This window comes from Balaenoptera acutorostrata, chromosome 14 (genome assembly GCF_949987535.1).
Source record: "Balaenoptera acutorostrata chromosome 14, mBalAcu1.1, whole genome shotgun sequence".
Lineage (NCBI taxonomy): Eukaryota > Metazoa > Chordata > Mammalia > Artiodactyla > Balaenopteridae > Balaenoptera > Balaenoptera acutorostrata.
In genome coordinates this window covers 22,342,442-22,369,261 of record NC_080077.1, presented here as the reverse complement: position 1 = coordinate 22,369,261, position 26,820 = coordinate 22,342,442, and the positions used below count along the sequence as shown (strand labels likewise).

Genomic DNA, 26,820 nt, shown 5'->3' with positions numbered 1-26,820 from the left:
GGATCTTATTAATATTTCAAGTAATTTCTGGGCTTGATTATGCACTACAGAAGAAACAACTGTACTGAAGAGAAAAATCAATAGCCCTTGACTAGGGCTCTGAGCATGCTAGAAAAACACAGCTCTCTTGTGACTTACCCAGGTCTAGCCTTTGGGGATGGGGGAGGGTACCAATATTAATTTGGAAGTAGACTGAATTATTTTTAAAATGGCAAAAAAAGGAAGGAGAAAAATCAGTTCAAATTTTCCACTATAATGAAAGTACCGGAAACGAGCCTTTTTATGTTCATTTTAGGCCTAAGTAACTGTGCAGAGAGTAAGGCTTTTGCAATGTCAGTTGCACACTCCGCTTCCTGTGAGAATTCTAAACCATTACAGGTGTCCTAAACCCTCCAGCGAAACCTATCTGTTATCAGGGGATTCCTCCGGTCCCCGCAAAGCCATCCCCACTGCCCCCTACCCCGCACGTATTATTGCCCATCTCCTCCGAGTGTCTTTATTAAGGACCCTCTCTCTTCTCTGCACTCCCGAGGTTAAAGTACCCACTTTTCTTCGGCGTAGCATGTAAAAGCTTTCCCATTAGAGAGGACTAGTTCCTGCAGTCCTTTTTACTTAGATGCTTTCAAGTCAGACAAGAAGAAGAGCCACTTGAAGAAAACCCTCCTTACCCCCTTCTTTTCCCCCACTGGAGCCACGTCCCTGAAGGACAACACCGAGGGACACTTCCTGACCTTCTATCCCCTCACCCAATTTGGGCTTGGAGGGCTGGGGTCGCATTTTCTCGTGTCCTCTGCTGCACTGGATGTGTTATGTAAGAGGGACAGGACACGGGAGGCACATGCGTAAAAAGCGCACCGATCTGTGATAACAGCTGGGCTGGCAGAGCAGATCTGGAGTCTCCCCCACCAAATACGACAGACACCACACACACATCACCACCCCCATCCCCACCCCCACCCCACCCCCGCCCAGCAGTGTTTTCCTGTCTCACCCCTACCAGTACCAGACGCTCAGAATGGAAAGGCGGGGGGAGGGGTGAAGGGAGGTGAGAGAGGAGGAGGAGCAGCGGCAGCACATCTGCTTTGATAGCAGCCGGCAGAGTCGCCGCGGCAGAGAGCCCCTCGTTAACCCCCTTCCTGTGGCTGCACCACGTCATGGAACATTCCCGGAACGGGCCAACGTTCCACCCACTTCAGGGAACAGACATAAAGGCGCAGACCCAGCTCCCCACAGTGCACAGCCCAAACACACATGTCCCTTCCCGGTCCCTGGGCAGACGCACAGAGGAACACGCATGCAAACCGCCCCCACCCGTCTCCGCGCGCCCCCGGCCAGCCCGCCGCGCGGGGAGTCGCTCTGCGGCCGGTGCACCCGCAAGCCGAGGGCGCCTCCGCCTGAACCTTCCATCGAGTCAGTCCCCTCCTTCCTCGCTTCCTTCCTTCTCTCGTTCCTTCCTTCCTTCCTCGCTTGGGAGGAGAAAGGAGTCGCCGAAATGCCAACAGCCGGCTCCTGCGCTGCGCACGCTCGGCCGCAGGCCGGCGGCCCGGCCCTCGCGCCGCCCGGCCGCCCGCCCCCGGCCAGCGCCGCGCGGCCCCCTCCCCCGCTACCTGAAGACTGGCGGCCGGCGGCCGCGGCAGCCGCAGCGGTGGCCCGGCGGTGCACGCCGGTGCACGTCCCTCATTAGTAACCAGGCACATTCCTGCCTCCAGCGCTCCCGCGCCGCCCCCTCCCCCCCCCCCAGGACCTTACGCAAAGCAGCGTCCCCTCATCTGCATAGCTCCTCGGCCAGGGTATTCCCCGCATTTCCCAACGCGCCGGACCCCCCCTCCCGAGGTCTCCCCCATCCCCGCCCCCTCCGACCCTCACCCTCTGGACGCCCGCCCGAAGCCGGGGGCGCGCGGCGGGAGGGGCCGTGGGGTCCGGCGGAGGCGATTTCGTGTAAAGTGAAACGAGCTCCTAATGCTAAAGGAGACAGGAAAAACACCGCGCCGAGGCCACTTACCGAGCCGAGGAACCTAGATTCCCGCCGCTCCGCTCGCCCGAATGGTCTGTCCGCCCTCCGCGCACCCCAAGGCTGCACCCAGCACCCCAAAGTCGAGACGTGTAGGAATATGGTTAACTGGCCGGGAGACCCTCCAAGTTGCTCCGGGCTCCCGGGAGCTTCAACGTCCAGGACACAACTTGGCCAAGACTTGTGCCACAGTCACCGAAGATGTTCCTGTGGAGACCCTCCTCCGGCGGGGAGAGACAGCGCTCGGCGGCGCCCCGCTCGCCTCCTCTCCACCCCCTCACCTCCAGCCCGCCTCCCGCCGGCCGCCAGCCTCCGGGCCGCGAGCCCCTCGGGCGGCTGTCAGCTCCCGGCCGCCGCCGGGTGACAGGGGCGGGAGGAGGGCGCGACGCGGCGGCCCGAGCCCAAGCGGGCGAGGGGGATCCTCGCAGCAGCAGCAGCGGCCGCTCACCTGGAAAGTCACCGCTGAGAAGAAGGAGGAGGAGGAGGAGGAGGACGGAGAGGAGGAGGAGGAAGAGGAGGGAGAGGAGGAGGGGGAGGAAACCCCCCTGGTGCCCTTGTTCTCGCTGCCGCGGCGGCCGCTCCTCGCCAAGGCTGAGCGTGTCTGGTGGGGGGTGTCTGGTAGCATTTCCTTAAGGACAGAGGGAGGGCGGGCGCGGAGGGAGGGAAGCGATCCCAACCGCCTGCCCAGGCTCCTCTTCCCTTTATTTATTTTTCTGACACGGTACGGAGATGGGCCCGGGGCAGGGGCCACCGGGCTCGGGAGGGAGCCGCGAGGCCCGGGCCGCAGTAGTCTGCGTGCGGGAGCCGCAGCGGCCGCCTCCCCTCCCGGTCTGTGGACGCACCGGGTTATTCCTGGCAGCGCCTCCCCGAACAGAAGTTACTAGGAGGAGTGCGCGGCGAGGGCGGGCGGGGGGAGAGGCGGAGGGAGGGAGGGAGGAAGAGGGAGAGACTCAGCCAGCGACGTCATCGGATCCCCCAGCGCGTCCAAGGGAGGGAGGCTGAACCAGAAAAACCAGTCTGGAGCCGGCGAACAGAGAGGGTTGAGCGGTGTGCGGGGAGACTGGGGAGGGAGGCGACCGGGAGGGCAGGGCCGGGCCCTGCCAAGGCCGCTCCGGGCGGGAAGATCGCGGCCGCGCTCCCGCTCCCTCCGGTCGGGGAACTCCCCGGAGAGCCGGTCTCTACTTGTCTTGCAAAAAAAAAAAAACCTTGGGCGTCTCTAGGAGCCTGAGAATTTCCTTTAGGGATGTGGAAACCTCCTCCCCCCACCCCCATCTTCCCCATTCCCCAGATGATAGTTCCCTGTCTTGAAGACACGCGGAATTATAGAATAATTAGTATTCTTTATGATTTTGTCCGGGTACCTCTGATCCCTTTCCTCTCCCTCGCCCCCCGCCTCTACTCACATTTATGCTATCGGTCAAGAAAAACAAAATCAGATTGTAGCTCCTGGCTGCGTTTCTGGAGCTTTGCAAAGTGTTTTAGTAGCCCTTCCCTTGCCCCTGCGGAAGCACGAACTTTTCACGCGCTCGAAATGCCCCCATTGCCTTCCCCGGGGTCACTCCTCAGGGCTCCCTGGGCGCACCCAGTTCGGGGAACGCGGCCCGCCCTCGCCGGGGTATTCAAATCGGCTTGGGCAGCGGCGCGGGGAGCAGCTGCCGGTTTCCTGGTGGGCCGCGCTGGGACCTGGGGCGAGCAGCCGCCTCCAGCCTGCGCGCTTCCCTTCCTCCGAAGGGACGCGAGTGAAATCACACCCAGAGCGGGGAGAGCGGGGCCAGCGGGCGAGGGAATCCCAGGCGAATGGGGCCGGGGCGCTGGGCTTCCTCCCCGGCCCGGCAACACCCGGGGGACACCGGGGCTCCCTCGAGCCGCTAGCCTGCCTGTGTGGACTCGTGTGCACCCTCGGGGGAGGTTCCCGGGAGGCCGCGGCGGCCGGACCGCGGCGAGGGGCCGCCGGGCCGAGCGGACGCCCTGAGCGCCGCGTCCGGGTGGTCTCCGGGTCGGGCGGGGACCGCGCGCCGCCCCTCCCGGGCGCCCAAGCAGCCGAGCCGAGCGGAGCCGAGTGCCCGGGCGCCGCGGGACGAAGCGGCCCTCCCCACCCAGCGGCCGCGCCGCCGCCCTGCCCCGGGCGGAGTAAACAAGAGACGCGCAAGATTTGACCTGGCGCGACCCGGATTTCTGGCCGGGGTTCCCCCTGAGCAGGTGACTCCGTGGGAGGGGTGGAAATTAGTCTCTGGAATTCCGGGCCAAAGACATGCAGTGTGGTTCTGCTTTTAAGGCAGGTATTTCACCGACAACTGCGGAATGTTTTGCGTCTCAAGTTTCAGATTTCGCGGAAAGGGACCAAATGTCAAGGCATATCAAATATTCCTTTCCCTTTTCATTAAAAGCGAGTGCATTAAAAGGACAGCCCCTTTAATGACTGCGAGAATAGCACTGCCGGTTTCGTTTTTGTTTTGTTTTCATTTCGACCTCTAATCAGTGTATTTCTGAGGTGCCCGAGCAATGGCGACATATCCGTGAAGGACGACTCTGCAAAATAAAAAGGTGATACATTTTTTTATCGATACTTTTTTTTCAAAGGAGAAAAATCTGAACTATTCGAAATAAGTTGCACTGTGTCCTTTGAGATTGATCTCATTTAACTTCAGGGCCTACTTCCACTTAAGCGGCTTCTTTCATTGTATAAGTTCTTTAATATTCAGCCTTTCTTGACTTGAAGCAATTAATAAAAAGTCCCTCATCATCATTTTCTCTTAAATGTACGCCATTGCATTTTTAAACATCCACTTAAAACGCAAAACGTGATTTTCGAAAATTTTTTTCACTTCCAAACCCACCTGCTACATACTCCCAGAGCCCATTTTATTTAATTGCTTAATAGAGAAGATTAAACACTTTCTTTAAGAATCCAATTTCCCTTCAGCACACACAACAGCAGCTGCCCAAGCTCCCAGAAACTGAGCAAGGAAAGTAGCAAGCAGCGTTTTGCTTCACAAGAATAAATATTAGTTGAAATCTTAAATGCCTATTTTAAAGGACTAGATTAAGTGGTATAATGTGAATATTAGGATATTTTGGTAATTAATTTAAATACTTTTTGTAAAAAAAAGCAAATAGACATCAGTTTTGATGACCTAAGACCCCTGAAGACAGTCATTAGTCAAACTTTGATTCTTACTGCCTTGTTCCAAAATCATCAAGCACTAAAGAAGATAGCCTGAATTGAGTTGAAGCACAAGTAAAAATATTTATGCATATGTGTAAACTAGGTGACATCCCCTCTGCTAGGAAGAATCACTGTCTTTAAGTAAAGGCATCCCTGTCTCCAGCCCCTAATGCTGAGACATGTCTGTCTAGTTGCTTATATTTAAGGGCAATATGGTAACAGAAAAACTCCTCTCCCCAGAAAACTTCTGAAGTCAAAACCAAAACTGGCATTGTTAAACTGTGCACTCAGCCCTAAGGAGATCTATGGAAAGTGAGGCTGGCTGGAGCATAGCTGACCCCATCTAGCTGACCCCATCTAGCTGACCCCATCTAGCTGACCCCATCTGACCCATATGGACCATCACAACAAGGTAGGAACTTTCTTTTCATTACTTGTCTTTCTCATTACTTTTCAGTTTCAAAGGAAAGGGAAATCTGGTAATCTGGATTATGAGATATTAAGAAAGTAAAAGAATTAATGTCCACATGGCAGTATGGAATTTTTACAGAGTCAGAAATCACTTCGAACTGACAGCACTTTCGTTCAAAAAATATGCATTGAGTGCCTACTATGTGCTGAAGATACTTAAGATACATCAGTGAACACATGAAAGATCTCTGCTCTCCTGGAGCTTGTATCCTAGTGGGGGGAAAGGAGATGGAGGAGGAACAGGATAGAAAATAGCCATAAGAAATAAATGGTAGGGGCTTCCCTGGTGGCGCAGTGGTTGAGAGTCTGCCTGCCATTGCAGGGGACACGGGTTCGAGCCCTGGTCTGGGAGGATCCCACATGCCGCGGAGCGACTAGGCCCGTGAGCCACAATTGCTGAGCCTGCGCGTCTGGAGCCTGTGCTCCGCAACGAGAGGCTGCGACAGCGAGAGGCCCGCGCACTGCGATGAAGAGTGGCCCCCGCTTGCCGCAACTAGAGAAAGCCCTTGCACAGAAATGAAGACCCAACACAGCCATAAAAAAAAAAAAAAAAAAAAAAAGCCAGATTACTATAAACGTTCATTTAAAAAAAAAAAAGAAAGAAAGAAATGGTAGAGAACTTCGGAAGATAAGAAGAATTACAGGGAAAAACAAAAATAGGGTAAAGGATATGGGTGGGGTGGGAGGTGTGTTTCTGTATTAAATAGGAATGTCAGAATAGGACTCATTGAGAAGTGACATTCCTGCCAAGGCTTGAAGGAAATGATTTAGCAGTGGACAGACCTGGAGTAAAGAACTTTTCAGGTAGAGGGACCAGCTAAGATAAAGCTCTAAGACCAGAGCAAGCCTGGCATGTTTGTGGACCTTAAGAGAAACAGTGTGATGGGAACAGCTGTGACAGCCAGTGAATAGAACAGCCTCCCAGGCCACTGTAAGGACTTTTCTCATTCAGGAAAAAGCTTGACAAAGGACAGATTTATGGACATTGCCACCCAATCCCACTGAATCTGAATCTTTGTGGGCCCAGGAATCTGCATTTTAACAGATAATGCAGTTGATACTTATCCATTCTAAAGCTTAAGACCTACTGCCACAGAGCACGGAAGCTGATACACCCAGGCAGGAGAACTGGGTACCAGGAGCCATTGTACCTAAAGCTTCCAGAACCAGGCAAGGCCATGTTACTAATCAGGACTCTTTCAGTTGGCAAGTTTCAATCCTCACCTCAAATTAGCTTAATGAAAGGGACTTCATTGACTCACACAACTAGAATTTCAAGGACTAAATTCCAACTCAGTGGGATCCTGAGGCTCAAATGATGTTACCCTGGTTCAGTCATTTCCCCTCTCACAGCTCTTTGTGTCTCTCTGCTTCATTTCGGTCTTCAGACAAACATTCTGCAGGGTGGTGGCAGCAGTCCCAGATTATTGTTTTCCTAGGTTAGCAACCCCAGTAGGAAAAGACCTTCCCACATAACTCAGGCAGCCTTAGTAGTCAAGTCCTTGCACCTGAACCAATCACTGAGCTCTGGGTGATGGGATGATCTGATTGGTCATATCTTTCCCTGGAGTGGGGATGTGGTCCTCATGGAAAGACAAGTTCCCAAAGGAAAGAAGAGGAGTTAGTTAGGTATTGGGGGTTGGAGGGGCCTACTAGTTTCCTTAAGTCTTTGGCCTTGGTTTCTCTCTTTTTTAAGTAAGGGAGTGGGTCAAGATGATGTGGCTCATTCCTTATGACTATACATTCTATATAAATCTCTGTAATAAATGCCTCCGCAAAACTGTGCAAAATGAATGAACTGGCATGCCGTTCCCTCAGATAAATTTATAAAAAAGGTTTGAGATACTGGCAGCTATTAACATTGCAAAACTGGACTATACTTCCCTTATTTAAACGAAATGTGTTCCTGGAACAAGTGGCGGCTGAACACCACAACCACGTTCCAACTCTGTTTCTACTCGCCTCCAGATTATGTGAGTTTAAGTACGCTTCTTCCTCTCAGCATCCAATAATCGTGGCCTCTTGATTTCTTTGTGGTCACCTGGGGTACAGAGCAAGAAATCTTGCTCTACACAAATGTATCTATAAAATGCCAGACCCTGTTTGGCATGAGCATACAATTTTTTTTCTAATAATATGGCCCTATTTGGGGAAACTACTCCAAATCAGAAAGGATGTGGAAACTATGATGTAGTTCAAACTCTGGGCAGCCTCTGAATGAAATGCTATTTTCTTTAGAATTATAGTAGCTGCCTTCAACATTATGAAGTATATAACTAGTATTTAATATGTCCTATAAATGTCTTCAGTGTTCTTCAGGGTAATTGGGATCTCAAAAGATTTAGTTAGGATCCAAACACATACACATTCTGTATTTTAGCTCAGTGTTTTTTTTAAAAAAAAGAAAATGCCACACATCAAAAGGTGTTTACTTTGCTGGACAAACCAAATCGGTTCTCAAAAAATGACTGTCGCTTATGAAAAGTAATTATTCAGGAGCTCTAAAACAAACCACCTGAATGCTTATGACCAAGAAGGAAATCAGACTGTATCTAGTATTTACATTAGACACCAGTTTCATAATCACTGACTTGTGTGAAAACTGGTGCAGAAATTCTGTAAACTCTTTGCTGTTTTTGATACCTGCTTTTTGTTCTGTTTTGTAAAAATGATAAGCTTCAGAAAATAAAATGTCAGTGTTGAATAAAATATATATATATATATATATATCAATAAAATACTAAAGGGGTACCTGCTATGGGGTTCTGATGAATAAATGGATTATAGCCTTGGGTCTTACTAAAGAGGGATGATTTAGAACTGCCTTCTAATGGATCTCCCACTTCCTACTCATCTGCTTTAATTGGTATATGGAGAAAAATTAAGCAGAATCATGATTTGTGTGGTGTGAAGAAGACTTAGGTCTCCAAAAATTAGTTGAAGAAAAGAATCTTGAGGGAGAATCAGCCTGTCTCTTGAATTGTTACTAGGATATAAGCCACTGTAATGCAGACCAGTCTCTTTATCCCACTATAACCTCCTTTGGTTGGGGAGTGGAAGGAGGGGGTGGTAATTAAGGACCAATCAGCTAAAGCCAGACTTATTGAGTGAGACGCAAGGTGACATCTGTTAGGATGAAGGATAAAGCTCTGGTCCTCCTGCCTTTCTCAGGGTGGGTGGAGCCCAGAGATATCCAACCAACCACATGTCACCCCACACTCCAGAGTTTCTCTAGGTATATTCCAAAGACCACCTGTAGCAACATTTCTTGAAATGCTTATTTAAAAGTCTGGGCTGTCCCCTAAACTTACAAATCAGAATCCTCAAGATTAGGCCTGGGAAACTCCTAAGTGAATAAGATACCCCTGACTCCTATTCTCATTTAAGCTTGAGAACCACTGCTTTACACTTTACCCCTAAGACTGATCTGGGGCTGGCTGGCTGCCTAAGAACCCCCTTCTCCCCTCTTTATCACATTCCTCAGGTTTCATGTGATCCCTTTTGACAAGTTGGCCCTTTTTATTCTTCAAAGACATTCTCTTGGATCTTATTTTAACCAGATTTCATCTTTGTAAAAATATGTTAGGAAAGAAAAGGCCCCAGTGAATAAACCAGCCCTGGGGATGGGAAGGATGGAGAATGGATGAAGGCATGCTGGAGAACAGAATTAGGAATGCACAGGGGAGAAAAGAGTGAGGGAGAGTTTAGTTGATGGGATGAACAAGATGCAAACAAACTTTGATGATTTTCTGGTTTAGCTTTGGACTAGCCACGTCCACAGTTTCTGGAAGGGTACTGCACATTTCAGCAGTCCAAACTGCTAGGGAAACTAGCTTCTTCATTCTTGAGAGCACTCAAGGGCTGCACACATCTGGTCTTTATCCCAAGGAAGACAAGTTCAGTGGTTTCTCATGGAAAACCTTCTTGAAGAGTAAAGAACAAAAAAATCAGATTAGGAAACAGTCAGTAGCAGGAGTAGGACTCTTTCCAGGATTACTGAAGCCCAAATGCCCCCTTAGATATAGGGAAACGTAGGCTTACAATGCCTCATTAATAATTTAACAACATCAAATTAGACCTTCCCCACTCTACTCTCTTCCATCACCTCCCCACTCCAAAAGAAGTCGTAGCTGAAACTCCTTCACTCAACAGTCATTACTTGGGGTTAAGGCTTTGCACCTATAGAGATCTTCCATTACAAGCCAAATACAAATAGTGAGGTCTTAATATCCTAAGCTCTTAATAAGTCATTAACTTCTTATGAGAGATTAATTTATTAAATTGCCTTTCTAGAGTGACAGCTACCTCAGGACGCACACTGATTTATCTTGATAAAGCAAAAATGGGAATGATATGGGGAGGGGGGTAAGACAGAGAGGCCAAAACTTGGACAGGACTGCTATGGGCTAAACTAGAGGTCTAGGAATAGGACATAGACTAAAGGGGAAAAGTTGTGGAAATATGAAGTGAGAGGGAGGCAAAGCAGAACAAGGTCTTTGGCACCCACTGAGGATGCCTCTGCTCAGGGCCCGTGGAGAGGGCACCATGATGATCTGCGCTTCTCAGGGAGCAGTGAGGTGGGTGGCTCTGTCAGCCCAGAGTATATGTCCCACTCCCACCCTGAGCTAGAGGGAGATTTGTCTTCCCTCTCTAGGCCTCCACTTCCTCATCCAAAGAGCAAGGGGATCCCCTTCTAACCACAGATTCTGAAATTTGAACTCCTGGCAATCCAGCAGGGTCAGAAGGGAGGGAACAGGAAGAGTGGAGAACAGAAAGGAGAAAAATAGGGGAAAGGGCTTATCAAGGACCTTTGCATTCCTCCCAAGCTCTTGAGTGGTTTCTTAGGGCAAAACCTCAATTTCTAGTTCTAAAGAAATTGATATATTTGGGAGGATGGATAAATAATGGGTAAGGTCAGATGCAGCGAAAGCAGTTCTAAGAGGGAAATTTATAGCAATACAATCCTACCTTAAGAAACAAGAAACATCTCAAATAAACAACCTAACCTTACACCTAAAGCAATTAGAGAATGAAGAACAAAAAAAACCCAAAGTTCGCAGAAGGAAAGAAATCATAAAGATCAGATCAGAAATAAATGAAAAAGAAATGAAGGAAACGATAGCAAAGTTCAATAAAACTAAAAGCTGGTTCTTTGAGAAGATAAACAAAATTGATAAACCATTAGCCAGACTCATCAAGAAAAAAAGGGAGAAGACTCAAATCAATAGAATTAGAAATGAAAAAGGAGAAGTAACAACTGACACTGCAGAAATAGGATCATGAGAGATTGCTACAAGGAACTCTATGCCAATAAAATGGACAACCTGGAAGAAATGGACACATTCTTAGAAATGCACAACCTTCCAAGACTGAACCAGGAAGAAATAGAAAATATGAACAGACCAATCACAAGCACTGAAATTGAAACTGTGACTAAAAATCTTCCAACAAACACAAGCCCAGGACCAGATGGCTTCACAGACGAATTCTATCAAACATTTAAAGAAGAACTAACACTTATCCTTCTCAAACTCTTCCAAAATATAACAGAGGGAGGAACACTCCCAAACTCATTCTACGAGGCCACCATCACCCTGATACCAAAACCAGACAAAGATGTCACAAAGAAAGAAAACTACAGGCCAATATCACTGATGAACATAGATGCAAAAATCCTCAACAAAATACTAGCAAACAGAATCCAACAGCACATTAAAAAGATCATACACCATGATCAAGTGGGGTTTATCCTAGGAATGCAAGGATTCTTCAATATACACAAATCAATCAGTGTGATACACCATATTAACAAACTAAAGGAGAAAAACCATATGATCATCTCAATAGATGCAGAGAAAGCTTTTGACAAAATTCAACATCCATTTTTGATAACAACCCTGCAGAAAGTAGGCATAGAGGGAACTTTCCTCAACATAATAAAGGCCATATATGACAAACCCACAGCCAACATCATCCTCAATGGTGAAAAACTGAAACCATTTCCACTAAGATCAGGAACAAGACAAGGTTGCCCACTCTCACCACTATTATTCAACATAGTTTTGGAAGTTTTAGCCACAGCGATCAGAGAAAAAAAAGAAATAAAAGGAATCCAAATAGGAAAAGAAGAAGTAAAACTGTCACTGTTTGCAGATGACATCATACTATATGTAGAGAATCCTAAAGATGCTACCAGAAAACTACTAGAGCTAATCAATGAATTGGGTAAAGTAGCAGGATACAAAATTAATGCACGGAAATCTCTAGCATTCCTATACAGTAATGATGAAAAATCTGAAAGTGAAATGAAGAAAACACTCCCATTTACTATTGCAACAAAAAGAATAAAATATCTAGGAATAAACGACCTAAGGAGACAAAAGACCTGTATGCAGAAAATTATAAGACACTGATGAAAGAAATTAAAGATTGATACAAATAGATGGAGAGATATACCATGTTCTTGGATTGGAAGAATCAACATTGTGAAAATGGCTCTACTACCCAAAGCAATCTACAGATTCAATGCAATCCCTATCATAATACCACCGGCATTTTTCACAGAACTAGAACAAAAAATTTCACAATTTGTATGGAAATGCAAAAGACCCCGAATAGCCAAAGCAATCTTGAGAAAGAAAAACGGAGCTGGAGGAATCAGGCTCCCTGACTTCAGACTGTACTCCAAAGCTACAGTAGTCAAGACAGTATGGTACTGGCACAAAAACAGAAATATAGATCAATGGAACAGGATAGAAAGCCCAGAGATAAATCCACGCACATATGGTCACCTTATCTTTGATAAAGGAGGCAAGAATATACAGTGGAGAAAAGACAGCCTCTTCAATAAGTGGTGCTGGGAAAACTGGACAGGTACATGTAAAAGAATGAAATTAGAACACTCCCTAAGACCATACACAAAAATAAACTCAAAATGGATTAAAGACCTAAATGTAAGGCCAGACACTATCAAACTCTGAGAGGAAAACATAGGCAGAACACTCTATGACATAAATCACAGCAAGATCCTTTTTGACCCAGCTCCTAGAGAAATGGAAATAAAAACACAAATAAACAAATGGGACCTAATGAAACTTAAAAGCTTTTGCACAGCAAAGGAAACCATAAACAAGACCAAAAGACAACCCTCAGAATGGGAGAAAATATTTGCAAATGAAGCAACAGACAAAGGATTAATCTTCAAAATTTATAAGCAGCTCATGCAGCTCAATATCAAAAAAAAAACAACCCAATCCAAAAATGGGCAGAAGATCTAAATAGACAATTCTCCAAAGAAGATATACAGATTGCCAACAAACACATGAAAGAATGCTCAACATCATTAATCATTAGAGAAAATCAAAAGTACAATGAGATATCATCTCACACTGGTCAGAATGGCCATCATCAAAAAATCTACAAACAATAAATGCTGGAGAGGGTGTGGAGAAAAGGGAACCCTCTTGCACTGTTAGTGAGAATGTAAATTGATACAGCCACTATGGAGAACAGTATGGATGTTCCTTAAAAAACTACAAATAGAACTACCATACAACCCAGCAATCCCACTACTGGGCATATACCCTGAGAAAACCATAATTCAAAAAGAGTCAGGTACCAAAATGTTCATTGCAGCTCTATTTACAATAGCCAGGACATGGAAGCAACCTAAGTGTCCATCAACAGATGAATGGATAAAGAAGATGTGGCACATATGTACAATGGAATATTACTCAGCCATAAAAAGAAACGAAATTGAGTTATTTATAGTGAGGTGGATGGACCTAGAGTCTGTCATACAGAGTGAAGTAAGTCAGAAAGAGAAAAACAAATACCGTATGCTAACACATATGTATGGAATCTAAGAAAAAAAAAAAAGGTCATGAAGAACCTAGGGGCAAGACGGGAATAAAGACACAGACCTACTAGAGAATGGACTTGAGGATATGGGGAGGGGGAAGGGTAAGCTGGGACAAAGTGAGAGAGTGGCATGGACATATATACACTACCAAATGTAAAATAGATAGCTAGTGGGAAGCAGCTGCATAGCACAGGGAGATCAGCTCGGTGCTTTGTGACCACCTAGAGGGGTGGGATAGAGAGGGTGGGAGGGAGGGAGACGCAAGAGGGAAGTGATATGGGAACATATGTATGTGCTTTGTTATAAAGCAGAAACTAACACACCATTGTAAAGCAATTATACTCCAATAAAGATGTTAAAAAAATAATAATAATGGGTATGGATAAGGGGATAGAGATTTTGGTTTAAACCTATGCTACATAAATTCGATGTGCTGTATGCCCAGAAATGAGAAGAATTTTTTCCCATTATCAGCCTTAAAACGTTTTAGGGAAAAAAGTGTTTTTCTTGAATTTATCCAGTGAAGTCTTTTATTGGTACCTAAATCCTTACACTTCGGTTATTTCTGAGAATAGTGACTTGACCCACTCCCAATCTATCCACTGATCAGATCTGACCCTCTTTTATATAGCTTGGATTCTGAGTTAAGAGGAGAAAAAAAATGTCAAATAGTTGTCACAAAGCTTGAGTAGTGACTCAGGCCCTTAGCTAGACACTTTATGTAAAATAAGGTAGCATGTTAAAAGCATTACGTCAAAGAGGAGATGTACTAGTGGAGGATATTATCTGAGACCCAGAGGAGAACACTCTCAGCAAAGAAGGAGATACCAAAATTACATAGATGTGCAGCAGGGGCGTTCATCAAGCTGTTACTTCAATAGCAACACAGTACAGGGCATAACCACTGAGATGGTCCCATGCAACCATCAGTGTGCATCATGAGCTCAAACAGCTCAAACAGGAGTGTGTCATAGCAATACATTTTGCATAAGGAAAGGAAGAAATCCATGATCGTTTAGAAAGATTTCCACAAGAGAAAATTAAAGTTATTTTAAAAATATTTTGTAGCTAAGAGGGTTAAGATTGAATTATTTGAAAAGTCCACCTACATAGATGAGACCATTCTCATTGATTTTCGTAGAGTATAGCAGTACCGGAAAGCTAATTATTTGGTTTATATCTTTTTAAAAAAATTTTATGGAGGGGCCACTTATTCAGTATGTCAGTTCCCACTGACATTCTTGCCTATATAGATGAATATGTCAAAAGGCTCTGTCCCAGCAAACTGACATACTTCATGTCCCCCTAGTGCCCTCTAATTTTATCTATCATTGTCTTCTAATTATTTCTCTTGATCTAGACTGTGGAATCCTCAATTAGCAGAGACTGTGTCAACTATGCATTGGGGTGAATAAATACAATAAATTTTAAAGTTAGTGTTTTACACCTGCCTTCTTACCTTTTCCTGGCCACTATGTACAAGCCATGGCATGGCCTTAGCCAAATAAAGTCTCATATAATGACACAGATAGGGTTAGATTTAAGACAGGTCTACATTAAAAAGAATAATATGTGGCTTTGGGAAAGCAGCCTGTTCTGCTGTTGATCTTAGATCTGTCCTTTAAGGCAATAATTACTTTCGCACAATCAAAGATTTTGTGCTGAGCATTAGGGTTGCCTGGCAAAGCACCAAGCTTACCAAATGCCATGCGCATAGACTGGGCCTTGTTGGACTGATACATCAGTTAGTATTATTTTTAAATTTAGGTACACAAAATGAACACATTGTAAGTATATAACTAGATCACTTTTTGCATATACCTATGTGTGCGTTTGTGTAACCATTACCCTGATCAAGATGGAGGCTGTTTTTAACACTGCAAGATGATTTCTTGTGGCTTTTCCCAGTTATTATACCCCTGAGGTAATCAGCATTCTAACTCCTATCTCCATAGATTACCTTTTGAGTGAAGACATCTATCATCTATCCATCTATCTATTTTTTTGTTCCCAAAATTAATGTATCGAGTGCCCATGTGGTGGGTACTATTTGGTAGCTAGAGATATAGGGATAAACAAGGCAGACGAGGCCTCTGGGCTCCGTGGGGCTCACATTCTGGTTGGGGAACTGATAATAGACAAATTAACAAGATAGTTCTAAATCATGAAAAAAGTCATGAAGAATGAAACAAGGTAATCGATAGACAGTAGATAGATAAGGTAGAGAAATATTGGATGGGGGTGGGGAGTATCCTCAGAGGTGACACTTGCGCTGAGAACTGACCTAAGAGCAGTGAAAGAGAGCCCCAGGACGAGGGAACTGAAAGTGTAAAGTCCCTAAGACAAGAAGAAGCTCTGTGCCAAGCAGAACTGAAAGGCCAAGTGTGGCTGGATGTGAGAAGTGGGGAGTCGGGGAGAGAATCGTGAGACATGATGTAAGAGAAGCCACCAGGAGCCAGAGGAACATGCCTTTTTGGGGTAAGTGACTTAAAAAAAGGGGACAGACATTGGAGATAAAAAAAATATATGTATGATATATTCTTTTAACTAACTCTTAAAACTTTTCCCATAAAGAACCTTCAGTAAATAAGTAGTGGCTGCTGGATATGACTTGCAACTGGGTGGCAGGTCAGCAAGGAAAGAATTCCAAAGCAGAGGACTTTCTGAAAGCGTAATTATACGCTTTGAACATAACAAAAGGAAAATAGTTTTTAAGGTAGCAAATCCTAAAGAGAATTTGGATAATATGGGTGCTATTCTTCACATTTTTCTATGGCTAATTAGAAAGAACTGGGAAACACATAATGCTGCCCACAGCCCTGCCAACCCATTATGGGCACTTCTAATTTCAGATAAATGAAGCCCTTGGTTACCACCCCCAGCTTATCTCAGACATTCATTGTGTTATCAGAGTAGATGAGTAAAAATAACAGCCTTCTGAATACCTATTAAGGGTAGCTTTCTCTTATTAGCGAATACTTAACAAGTTCAAATCACGTCTCCATGTTAATGAAGCAACTCCCAAATTCACTTTGCTCTTGAAAATCTAATTTTTCAGTTTTTCCCCTTTATACAGAAAATGTGATATTTGGCCGGGCAGCTTAGAAAACCAACATTTTCATGTGTGTGTAACTAGAAAAAATGTGATTATATAAAATTTCAGTTGGGATTGACATATATACACTAATATGTATAAAATGGATAACTAATAAGAACCTGCTGTATAAAAAAATAAATAAAATAAAATTCAAACATTCAAAAAAAAATTTCAGGTATATATATATATATATGCACACGTATATATCTTCTCTTTAGTCAATAATATATATTTCTCATTTTAAAAAGCATTTCTAATATTTACTGGTCCAAATGTGTAGAAACAAATATATGCTAAAAACAAATAGCCAGTTATCACCTTTAAAACATCCCTTATTAATTAAAAGCATGATGTTATTTGAAAAAACAACTGTGATATATACATACTGGGAAATATTAAATTTCATTGTCAGGGTGAAATTTGAGGAAGGAAAAAATCAAAACAACTTACATTTGAATTTAATTTCTCAATAAGTGGTTTCATCACTAGGTTCATTCATATAAATATAATAGCAGTGTTTGCAAAAAGCAACCCCCCCCAAAAAAAACCTAAATGAAAGCAGAAATGAAGAAAATTTGCATAATTTTAAATATCAAAATGTCTGAAAGCATAAAGCTATATGGTTGAATTTTCTATTATTATGGAGGTTTGGTTTTATATGGAAAAAATTGAAAGGCTCTTACTGGTTTAGGTGGTTCAGAATTTAGAAGAGAAGCTGCCACTCATTTTGGTTTATTTCTTCAATCATTCCAGGATCCCATGAACTGCTTCCTCCCTCATCAGACCTCACAAGATCAGAGATTAACATGCAGCTGCTTATAGCCTAAGGAGGAGGCCAGCTGGTACGGGGGAAAGCACACACAGGAGAGGTGGTCCTATTTGGAAGGCAGTCTACTGATATTATTAAGACCTCTAGTGGGGCTTCCCTGGTGGTGCAGTGGTTGAGAATCTGCCTGCCAATGCAGGGCACACGGGTTCGAGGCCTGGTCTGGGAAGATCCCACATGCCGCAGAGCAACTGGGCCCATGGGCTACAATTACTGAGCCTGCGCGTCTGGAGCCTGTGCTCCGCCACAAGAGAGGCCCGCGCACCGCGATGAAGAGTGGCACCCGCTCGCCGCAACTAAAGAAAGCCCTCGAACAGAAACGAAGACCCAACACAGCCAAAAATAAATTAATTAATTAATAAAAAAAAACCCCATGCAGCCAAAAGTAAATAAATAAATTAAAAAAAAAAAAAAAAAAAGACCTCTAGTGAGAGACCCAAGTCCAAATCCGAAAACCCTCATTTACCTGAGGTCAATTTGCACAAATACCTTAACATCTCTGAGAGCCTATTCTCCTGCAAAATTAGGACAATAGTATTTATTTCAGTGTTACTGCAACAGGTAAGTGGCATGCAGTAAGTGCTTAATATGTGCTGGTTGTTTATATAAATATCTGTGGCTTTGCCACTAACTTTTTATGTGACTCTGAGTAAGACATTAATCTCTGAGCCTAAGAATTCTTGTTTATAAACTGAGAGTTGAACAATGTGAGCCCGAAGTGTCCTTTTAACTCTAATATTCTGTAATTCTTACTATGTGGCCTCAGTTTCCTCATCTTTATAATGGGCATACTGAGAGCACCTACCTCACAGAATTTTTGAGAGGATAAAATGAATTAAGACAGGTAGAAATTCTTAGAACATTGCCTGGCACATACATGTTAGCCATGATGGTGATGATGATACTGATAACTCCATTGGTAAATAGTGTGATAGTTATACAACATTTAGTATCTGATTGATCATATGATCTCTTCTTTCTGGAGTCAATGCCAGCGTTACCAAGATTTTACCCCCTAAAGTTCTTCAAGACTAAACTTCTTCACTTCTCAGTAAGAAATAGAGATTTCCCAGTGTAGATACCCTGATCTGCTAACATCTTCATTTTTTCTTTTGGTAACACTGTTTTAAAAGATTAATTGACGCACTTATCACCACCCTCTCTTTTTGTGAGTCTGAATATGAGTACTTTGTGTGCACTTTCGTTCTAACAAACTATGGCACCAAAATCCTGCACATATTGTCAAAGCTCACTAAATTTGCTTGGAGAGTTTCCTGCTTCAAGTTATTTTAAATAAAACATAATTTCATCAAGTAACTCAAGCATGCTAATGTTTAATTGGCACTTGAAGAAAAGTTGTGATTTATCCAGAACTGCGATTTGCATAGGTCATTTCCTCACTCTCCCTAACCTTTTTGTGAAATGCTACACACAATTAAATAAGCCAGTTAAACCAAATGAACCGGTGAGTGCGTTATAAATAGCAACCAAAATTATACTTCAGATGTTAACTGGTTTGTCCTGATTCAATAATGAATTACATCATTTGACAAATGAGATAAGGCCTTCACCTTTATCTTTCTGATCCAAACTTCTAATAGTTGAAATGTACTATTACCATCTGTTGTCTGGCCTCTGAAATGCTCCGGTGATGTCTGCCTCATTTCAAGTAGTCAGAGCTTGTCTGCCAAAAAAGCACTCTCCTAAGTGTCTTGATTGGCAGGCCCAGTGAGAAGGCTAAGAACCTAATGAACCATGGAGACACAACTCAAACTCTGTAGAAGTTTCCTCTAGTTCAAGGCAGACTCATTTTCTTAGTTTGTGTTGCAAAGAAATTGTCACTATCGAAGTTGTTTTTATTTTGAATCTCAATCTTGAAAGATGCAATTCCTACTCTTTTTAAGAATGTTTGGGCCTCTCTTAAGCTATTAGGCACCCTTTACCAGATGGCCATCATTTCAGTGCCTTTCATCCTCAGCGAAAATAATCTGAGAATGAAGCTGAGAGTGCTATATGGCCTAGGGTTTTAACTCCGTGAAGCCACACGAATCTGTTCTTTATTGTTCTTCGTATTGCTCTAGGTTCTGGGAAAAGGCAAGATGAATCTTTCTGCTTTCAAGAAACTTACAGTAAGTTAGGAAGGGCAGAGTAAACACACACAGAACCATAGCCAGTAACATAGATGAAGGTGAAAGTAAGTGCCAAACAGAATGGCGCAGATTATAAGTGTGATCAGTTCCTTGGTATGTATAAAAGAACATTTAAAAAGGCAAAATTTAGGAAAACAAATAGAAATGAAATGCAAATAACAAGATAGAGAGTGACTCTAGAGTTGAAAAGGATCTGTCTTGGTAGGTTTGAGCAGTGTAGAAATGCCAAGCCCGGGCAAAACAGGAGTTTCCAATAATAATGTCGGCAGCATTCATTACTAGACATATCCAAAAGACAGTTGGTATTAAGTCCCTGTTGGTCTGTGGGAAGGCTGAGAGCAAGAGAAGTTAAATAATCTACCCATAATGACCCAGCCAGCAAGTGAGAGCTGAGATTCAAGTCCAGGAGTAAGGGCTCTAAAGCTATGGCCCAGACTCTTCACAAATGCGTTTAGTAACCACATTTCCCTTTGATTGACTTTACTGAAGTGACCATACATTTGAGAGTGAAAGGAGAAGCTATGAATAAACAGGCTTGGGCAACTGGCATGAACCAAGACAGTCCAGGGCCAACTGGGATGTATGATCACCCTCTCTCTTCATCTCTCCACTCCCAGCCATCTATCAGACACTCTTCTGGCCAGGTGCTGATTTCTTGGACTAAATTGATTAAAGTCTTATAATTCTAGGAAGTCTTCCATTTTCAAAGAGCCCACAGAGAAACAGTTCCAATCAAATAAATCACTGACAGTGAAATTTCAAGTAGTCAGGTGTCTGATAATGAGAACTATTTCAAAACAACTGTATTTTCCTGGCATCTGTCAAATCACACCTCTCCTATGAGACTTAGCCAGCTGGGTGTTTAAGAATTATTGGTCAGCTACGTACTACATGTATTGATGGATTCACAGGTAAAAACTGTAAATTAACAAGGTAAAGATGAAAGGCGTTCTGCCCAAGATGTTTAGCACTACCCAGACCTCTGTGAGAGTTTCATATCCAGTTCAGAGCTCATCAACAGAATGAAAAATATGGAAATTTGGAGAGATTCAGAAGAGACTAAAGACTAAAACAAAATTATACATATGTTGAAATGTTTAAAGCTACCAAAATGTAATGTGTTTCAATAAAATGGTATATGTCCTCAACACAGCCAAGTTCATAAATGTGTAATAGATTCAGAGTGACAGATTACCAAATGCCTGTGTATCATTTGTATAAAATATAAGTTAAAACTCATTTCCATCCCAAGTATATGTGACACCTAAATTAATATTCTACCTGTTTTGCTTTTATTTTAGATTTTTGGCGATTTTAAATTTCTTTTTTATTTGCAAAAAAAATAAAAAGGTGTCTACTAGCAAAATTAATGGAAAAAAGGGCAAATAAGGGAGGGGATAAAATAAATACTAAAGGAGGAAATGGGAACAAGGAAAAACACCAACACATAGAAACATAAAAATACTCCAGCCAGGCTCAGAGAACCAGCATCCTTGGAAGCAAGTGTTGTTAAACATCGGAATGGGTTGCTGAGGGAGGTGAGGGAATCTCCCTTTCCCAGAAGTCTTTAAAAATAGGATCACATCTGTTGGGATAGAATAATGGTGGTACTGCCTGACTAAACAGCTTCTCAAGCAAACCCATAGGCTGGTAATTCTACCACTTCTATTTCTGATTGTGAAAAAGTAACAAATAGCTTCAGTTCACCTAGCAAACTGGGACTTACAACGACTATCATTTTAATTGCGTTATAAAACAGTTTTCATTGGGTTTTGCAATGCAAAGATAGATAACTAAATTATTCAGGATATAGTTGAATGTACAGCAAAGGCTCAAAACTTACTTAATATTAATGTAATATTTTCCCAAAACATTATGAAACCAGAAAGGTACTCAGTTTATGTCCTCACATGGAAGTTAGAGATAAGGCAATGTACAGAATCCGATATTTAATTTTTAATTTTAACTGAGTAGCACTTGCAGGGGTGAAGTTACAGGAGGGCTGGATTGGATAAACCTTATTAAAATAAGAGTCTTCCAGGCCGGTATCCCAAGAAGTAAAAGGATATTTGTTCCCTGGAGAGAATTTAGGTTGTGATCTGATGTATCTGCAGTGCCCCCTCCATCAATGATATTTTCCTTTATACTAAGCTATCAGATTCCAGAAATATCACAAAATCTAGGGGAAAAAACTATATTTTTTATTAGTTAACTTCCTGGTTCACATCTATAATTCTATTTGTCCTACATTTTGGTTGCATATTGTTGACCACATGACAAGAATTTTGTTATATCATTTCCCATAGAATGATAATTCAGTTATTCCTCTGGTATGCTTGATCAAAATTTGTTTTCTTTCTGGTTCACAACTTATTCATAATTAAAAGTAAATTTTCAGAATTGTCGAGTAGAGAAAAAACTCAGTCAAGTTTCTTTCATACATAAGCTGTAAGAGCTGTAAGATTTCAGGGCACTGCAAATTTTCTGATGTATGAATAATTTTAAATACCCTTTCAATTGATGATGCTTGTGAATCAGCTAGTCATTCGTGTCCTTTTTATAACGGTATATTGTGAATTTGATTTTGTCTCCATCAAAGCCAGTGTTGTGTATCTAATTTGAAAGACATTTAAATATTTTTCCAAGAAGTTGATGTAATTCACTCTTCTTCATTAATTAGATTATCAAAGAATAAAGAGCCTGTTTAGTACTTTTAATTCAAAACTTATCTCTTCCTCTTAATGAATTATTGCTCTTTGTATTATCTGAAAAAATGTTTTTGTTATAATTTACTTCTTGATATTAAAAGAATTTCTGTTGATTTTATCACTTGATTTTCTTTTATAGTCTTTTTTCATCTGGATTTTTTCTCAGTGCTTTAATAAATTAATTCATGGAAGTCATTGATTTCTCAGGTTTTTTTAAAATTGAAAAGTTCCAAAACATCTACAAATTGCAGTTAAAATGACAGAGAAGTCTGGGGCTTCCCTGGCGGTCCCATGGTTAAGACTCCGCGCTTCAAATGCAGGGGACGCAGGTTCAATCCCTGCTCAGGGAACTAAGATTCCCACATGCCGCACGGTGAGGCCAAAAAAAAAAGTATTTATGCTTTAGCATCTTCTTGAGTAAATTTTTTACACCTAGTTTGTGTTTATAGTTCTCTTCCATGACTTTGAGAATATATTTTAGGGTCATTATATTGTAATGGACCACACTGCAAGACTTGAGCAGCTTTTCTGTGGGCAAACAGTATTATTATCCTTAGACTCTTGAAAGAAATATTCTCGTTGGCATTTTAAAAGATGGAGGTATAATTATCATTCAATAAAATGCATAGATCATAGAGTTTAACTCGATGAGTTTTGACTAAACCCATGTAACCACCACCTAAAACAGGAGAAAGAATATTTCCACTATCCCAGGAAATTCCCTTTGTCTCTTTCCTATCGATTTCCCCTTCCCCATCCACCCTGACACCCAGAGCAATCACTTTCTGATTTCTGTCACCATAATATATTTTGCCTGTTCTTGAACTTTATATAAATTGGATCATATAGTATGTGATCTGTGTCTGTCTTACTTTGCTCAGCATAGTGATTTTGAGGAGCAACTATGTTGTTGCATGTCTTGGTAACTTGCTCTGTTTTATGACTCTGATTCCATTATTTAAATATACCACAATTATTCATTCTCCCACTGACAGACATTTGGGTTCTTTCCAGTTTAGGGCTATTATGAATAAAGTTGCTTTGAAAAGTCTTGTACAAGTCTTTGTGTGGACATAATATGTTTTCCTTTCTCTTGAGTAAATACCTGAGAATAGAATTGCTGGGTGACAGGGTAGAAGCTTGTTTAACTGTATTAGAAACATGGAATATGGATTTAAAATATTCCATCTACAAGGAAAAAAACAAAGCATGTAACTGCTGTACAATATCCACGTGGTCAATGAATGTGTGTTCTGTAAAAGCAGCTCTTCCTCCACCTGTGCTTCCCCTCCTGTTGCTCCCCATCCACCGTCATTCACTGGTCCAGCCATGCAGAATGATTTGCTGTTCTGTGAGTACGTGACTTAGTCTCTTCCCTGTAAGTCTGCCAGAAAGGTACCTCCTCTGGCTGGCTGCTCTTGTCTTCTCCTTTATCTGCCGTAGCTATCCTTAAAGACTTGACTTAATTATTTTTATCCCTGGGATGCCTTTATACCACCCTTCTCCAACCTCCCCACCATCACTATCAAGGCTGAATGAAGGGTCCCTCCTAGGTGCACACATAGAAACTTGTGTTTTCCCCTATAAGTGGAAAACTTGATTATTTATCTCTGGTTATTTATCTGTCTCCACCACTGGACGATAAGCTCCCCAAGGATAGAGTCCTGATCACAGCCAGAATCTAATATCCAGCAAAGTTCTTCACCCAGAGTAGTGCTCAACAAATATTAGTTGAATCCATGAATAAACACTTGAACAGGTTTGATGTTGTTGAGGATGGAGAAGTTTCTTTATACCTGTGTGATATTCAGGTAGAAATAGGCAGTTGACAGTATAGGTCTGGAGTGTGAGTATTGGGCTTATGGTATGGGCAGGAGGTGGACTGCAGTATAGATAATAGGGACACTCGTTACTCTCGGTCATGTTGTACATAGGTAAGAGTTGAAAGTTTGGGATCGGATGAGCTCGCCTGGGAGCAGGTGCCAATTTTGAAAGTAATTGAGAATGAGAGGAAGGGGCCAAATTGTAGTAGACTGTGGAGTAAATGGCAAGAGAGGAGAGAAATGCAAACTGTATGGACAACTAACTCAAGAAATTTGGTGCTGAGATGTTGAGTAAAGCAATTAAGATAATATCCTAACAAGTAAATGAGATTGGATAGTGTTATGCTATTTTCACTTTTGTTTTCACTAGTTTAAAAAAGAAAAGCCCATTGAGCCTATTTTCAAATTGAGAGACCAGAGTCACTGGAGAGATTATATTATTTTGAAATATGATACCAAATGAGAAAAGCTTAGTTTGGATAAAGTTTTTGCTGAGGTCTCACACCGTAGACCATGATTTGGGTTTTATTTTCCATCCTCAGTGACCATATTTTCATTTCAAGGCATTGATTAGGATTGGAGGTCAAAAGTATCTGGGTGGCTTAAAGCAGAAGCCTTTATCCATAATGAGTGCAACTGAGTGAAGGTTGTATGAGAGGCTTGGATATCCACCAGGAACTCCATGTGCTTGCTCTACTGCTTGTATTAGAGAGAGAGGCCATTTCAGAATGGATTCTAGATAATGACATTTTGGAGCTGGAAAAAAGCTAAGACCATCTTGTCCAGCATCTTCCAGACTTTATTTCTTGGTCGGGACACAGCTTAGCTATCATATCTTCTGGGAATTCTTCCTCAGGATGTAAATAAGTACACCTTAAAAAAAGTCACAGGCAAATTTTGCATCCTCCTCTTGGAGTTTCATAATGTTTATTATTAAATGTACACATTAATTCTGCAGTAAATATTAAACCTGCTTAATATTGACTCACAAGGTAGTTTTCAATCTTACTTGAGCATGAAACCCTTATGTTCTTATTTTGTGGACACCTATAGGCATCTCATAGAACCTACTCTGAGAATCACTAACCTACTCTAATTCTTTCATTCAGACGGAGGTCTCATTCAATGTTTTTATCTCCTTGTTTCAGCTAATTAAACTTAGTAGCTTTTTATTTTATTATCTTTGTTGACTGGGATAATCTGGGCAGTTCTGTTCCACATGTTGGCTGAGTCTGCAGTTATCTGTGGCTTGACTTGGCTAGAACACCCAAGATGGCCCACTCTAATGCCTCGATAAGGATGGATGTGAGGCCAAACTTAGCTTTGGATGCTGGAATGGTCGGTCCTCTCTCTCTCCATCTAGTTTCAGGATCTCTAGCTCTTCACGTGTGTTTACCATGTGATCTCCCCTTATGGTATCTTCATAGGGTAAGAAGATGACTTACATAGTGGCTCAGGGCTCCCAAATTATAAAATCAGAATATTCTAAGGCCTTCTTAAGGTTTAGGCACAGAACTGGTACAGTATCACTTTCATCACATTCTATTGGTTAAAGTGATCACAGGGCCAGCTCAGATTCAAGGGGAGCAGAAATAAACCACCTCTCCATGGTGGGGACAAAAAAAACTGCAGTCATATTTAATCCACCACACTTCTCATGGGCTTTTGGCATCTTGTGAGATAAAGAATCTGTTCACTGACATTGGAAAAGTCCCCAGATAACTCAGCCTTCTTGGCACCACAGAGATGGCTGAGATCCATCGATGACTTTCCTGATATCCAGGATCAATGAGTTAGGCAAATGGCCAGTAGGACACAGATCCAACTTATCAAGTAGGGGGAAGTTTGAAAGACTCACACCAGTGCTAATAATCTAAACCAGGGGGCCAATCCACTCACTGTCTGTTTTTGTCAATAAAGTTTTATTGGATCACTGCCATCCCCATTCATTTATGTATTGTTTATAGCTGCTTTTGTGTGGTAAAGTCAGAACTGAATAGTTGTGACAGTGACAATCTGGCCTGCTAAGCCTAAAATATATACTATCTGGCCCTTCATATAAAGAGTTTGTCACTCCCTGGTCTAGACTGTATAAACATTGCATTACTAAATGACAGTTACATTATCATGAGATGACTCTATCCATATATCTTAGTCAATTCCAGCTGCTGCAACAAATATACCATAGATTGGATGGCTTAAAAAGCAGAAATTTAATTTCGGTTTTAGAAGCTGGGTAGTCCAAGATCAAGGTGCTGGCTGATTCAGTTCCTGGCTCCATCCTCTTCCTCGTTTGCAGAAGGATTGTCTTCTTACTGTAGCCTTACATGACACAGAGAGAGATCATCTCTTTTGTGTCTTTTTTTATAAAGGCACTAATCCCATTCATGAGGGCCCTACCCTCATGACCTGATTGCCTTCCAAAGATTCCTACCTCTAAATACCATCACATTAGGAATTAAGGCTTCAACATGTGAATTTGGGGGGATATAAACATTCAGTTCATAGCATCATACATTAGGAAATGCAAAATATTAGCAAACTGTAAAGCACTTTCCATGGATACAAATATTGTTTTGTGTTGTCACATGCATCAGCAGTTCATTATTTGTCAATGCGGATTGTATTTTATTTTTTATCCATTCACCTGTTGATGGATATTTAAGTCATTTGCAGTTTTTGATCATTACAAATAAAGCCTCTGTGA

General features: G+C 42.5%; 2 protein-coding genes and 1 long non-coding RNA gene across 10 annotated transcripts in view; 2 read left to right on the top strand and 1 right to left on the bottom strand.

The window, feature by feature from the left end:
• Positions 1-2,597, bottom strand: part of HIVEP2 (HIVEP zinc finger 2) — a 193,946-nt gene extending 191,349 nt beyond the window's left edge. The window contains exon 1 of one of the 8 annotated variants that reach the window (XM_057527540.1): positions 2,460-2,597. The gene's annotated coding sequence lies outside the window, so the exon portion shown is untranslated. Of the gene's footprint in view, positions 1-1,607; positions 1,711-2,002; positions 2,146-2,459 lie in introns of those variants that run through there. The other 7 variants (XM_057527542.1, XM_057527544.1, XM_057527537.1 and 4 more) reach the window with 7 other exon arrangements.
• Positions 1,155-2,375, top strand: LOC130704783 (serine/arginine repetitive matrix protein 1-like). The gene has a single exon (XM_057528193.1). The coding sequence runs from the start codon at positions 1,155-1,157 to the stop codon at positions 2,373-2,375; it is 1,221 nt and encodes a 406-aa protein (XP_057384176.1).
• Positions 2,598-2,966: 369 nt separating the features above from the next.
• On the top strand, positions 2,967-18,042 carry LOC130704717 (uncharacterized). The gene is made up of 3 exons (XR_009005160.1): positions 2,967-4,555; positions 5,418-5,589; positions 17,360-18,042. It is a non-coding gene; the product is annotated as an uncharacterized LOC130704717 (long non-coding RNA).
• The last annotated feature ends 8,778 nt before the right edge of the window (positions 18,043-26,820 follow it).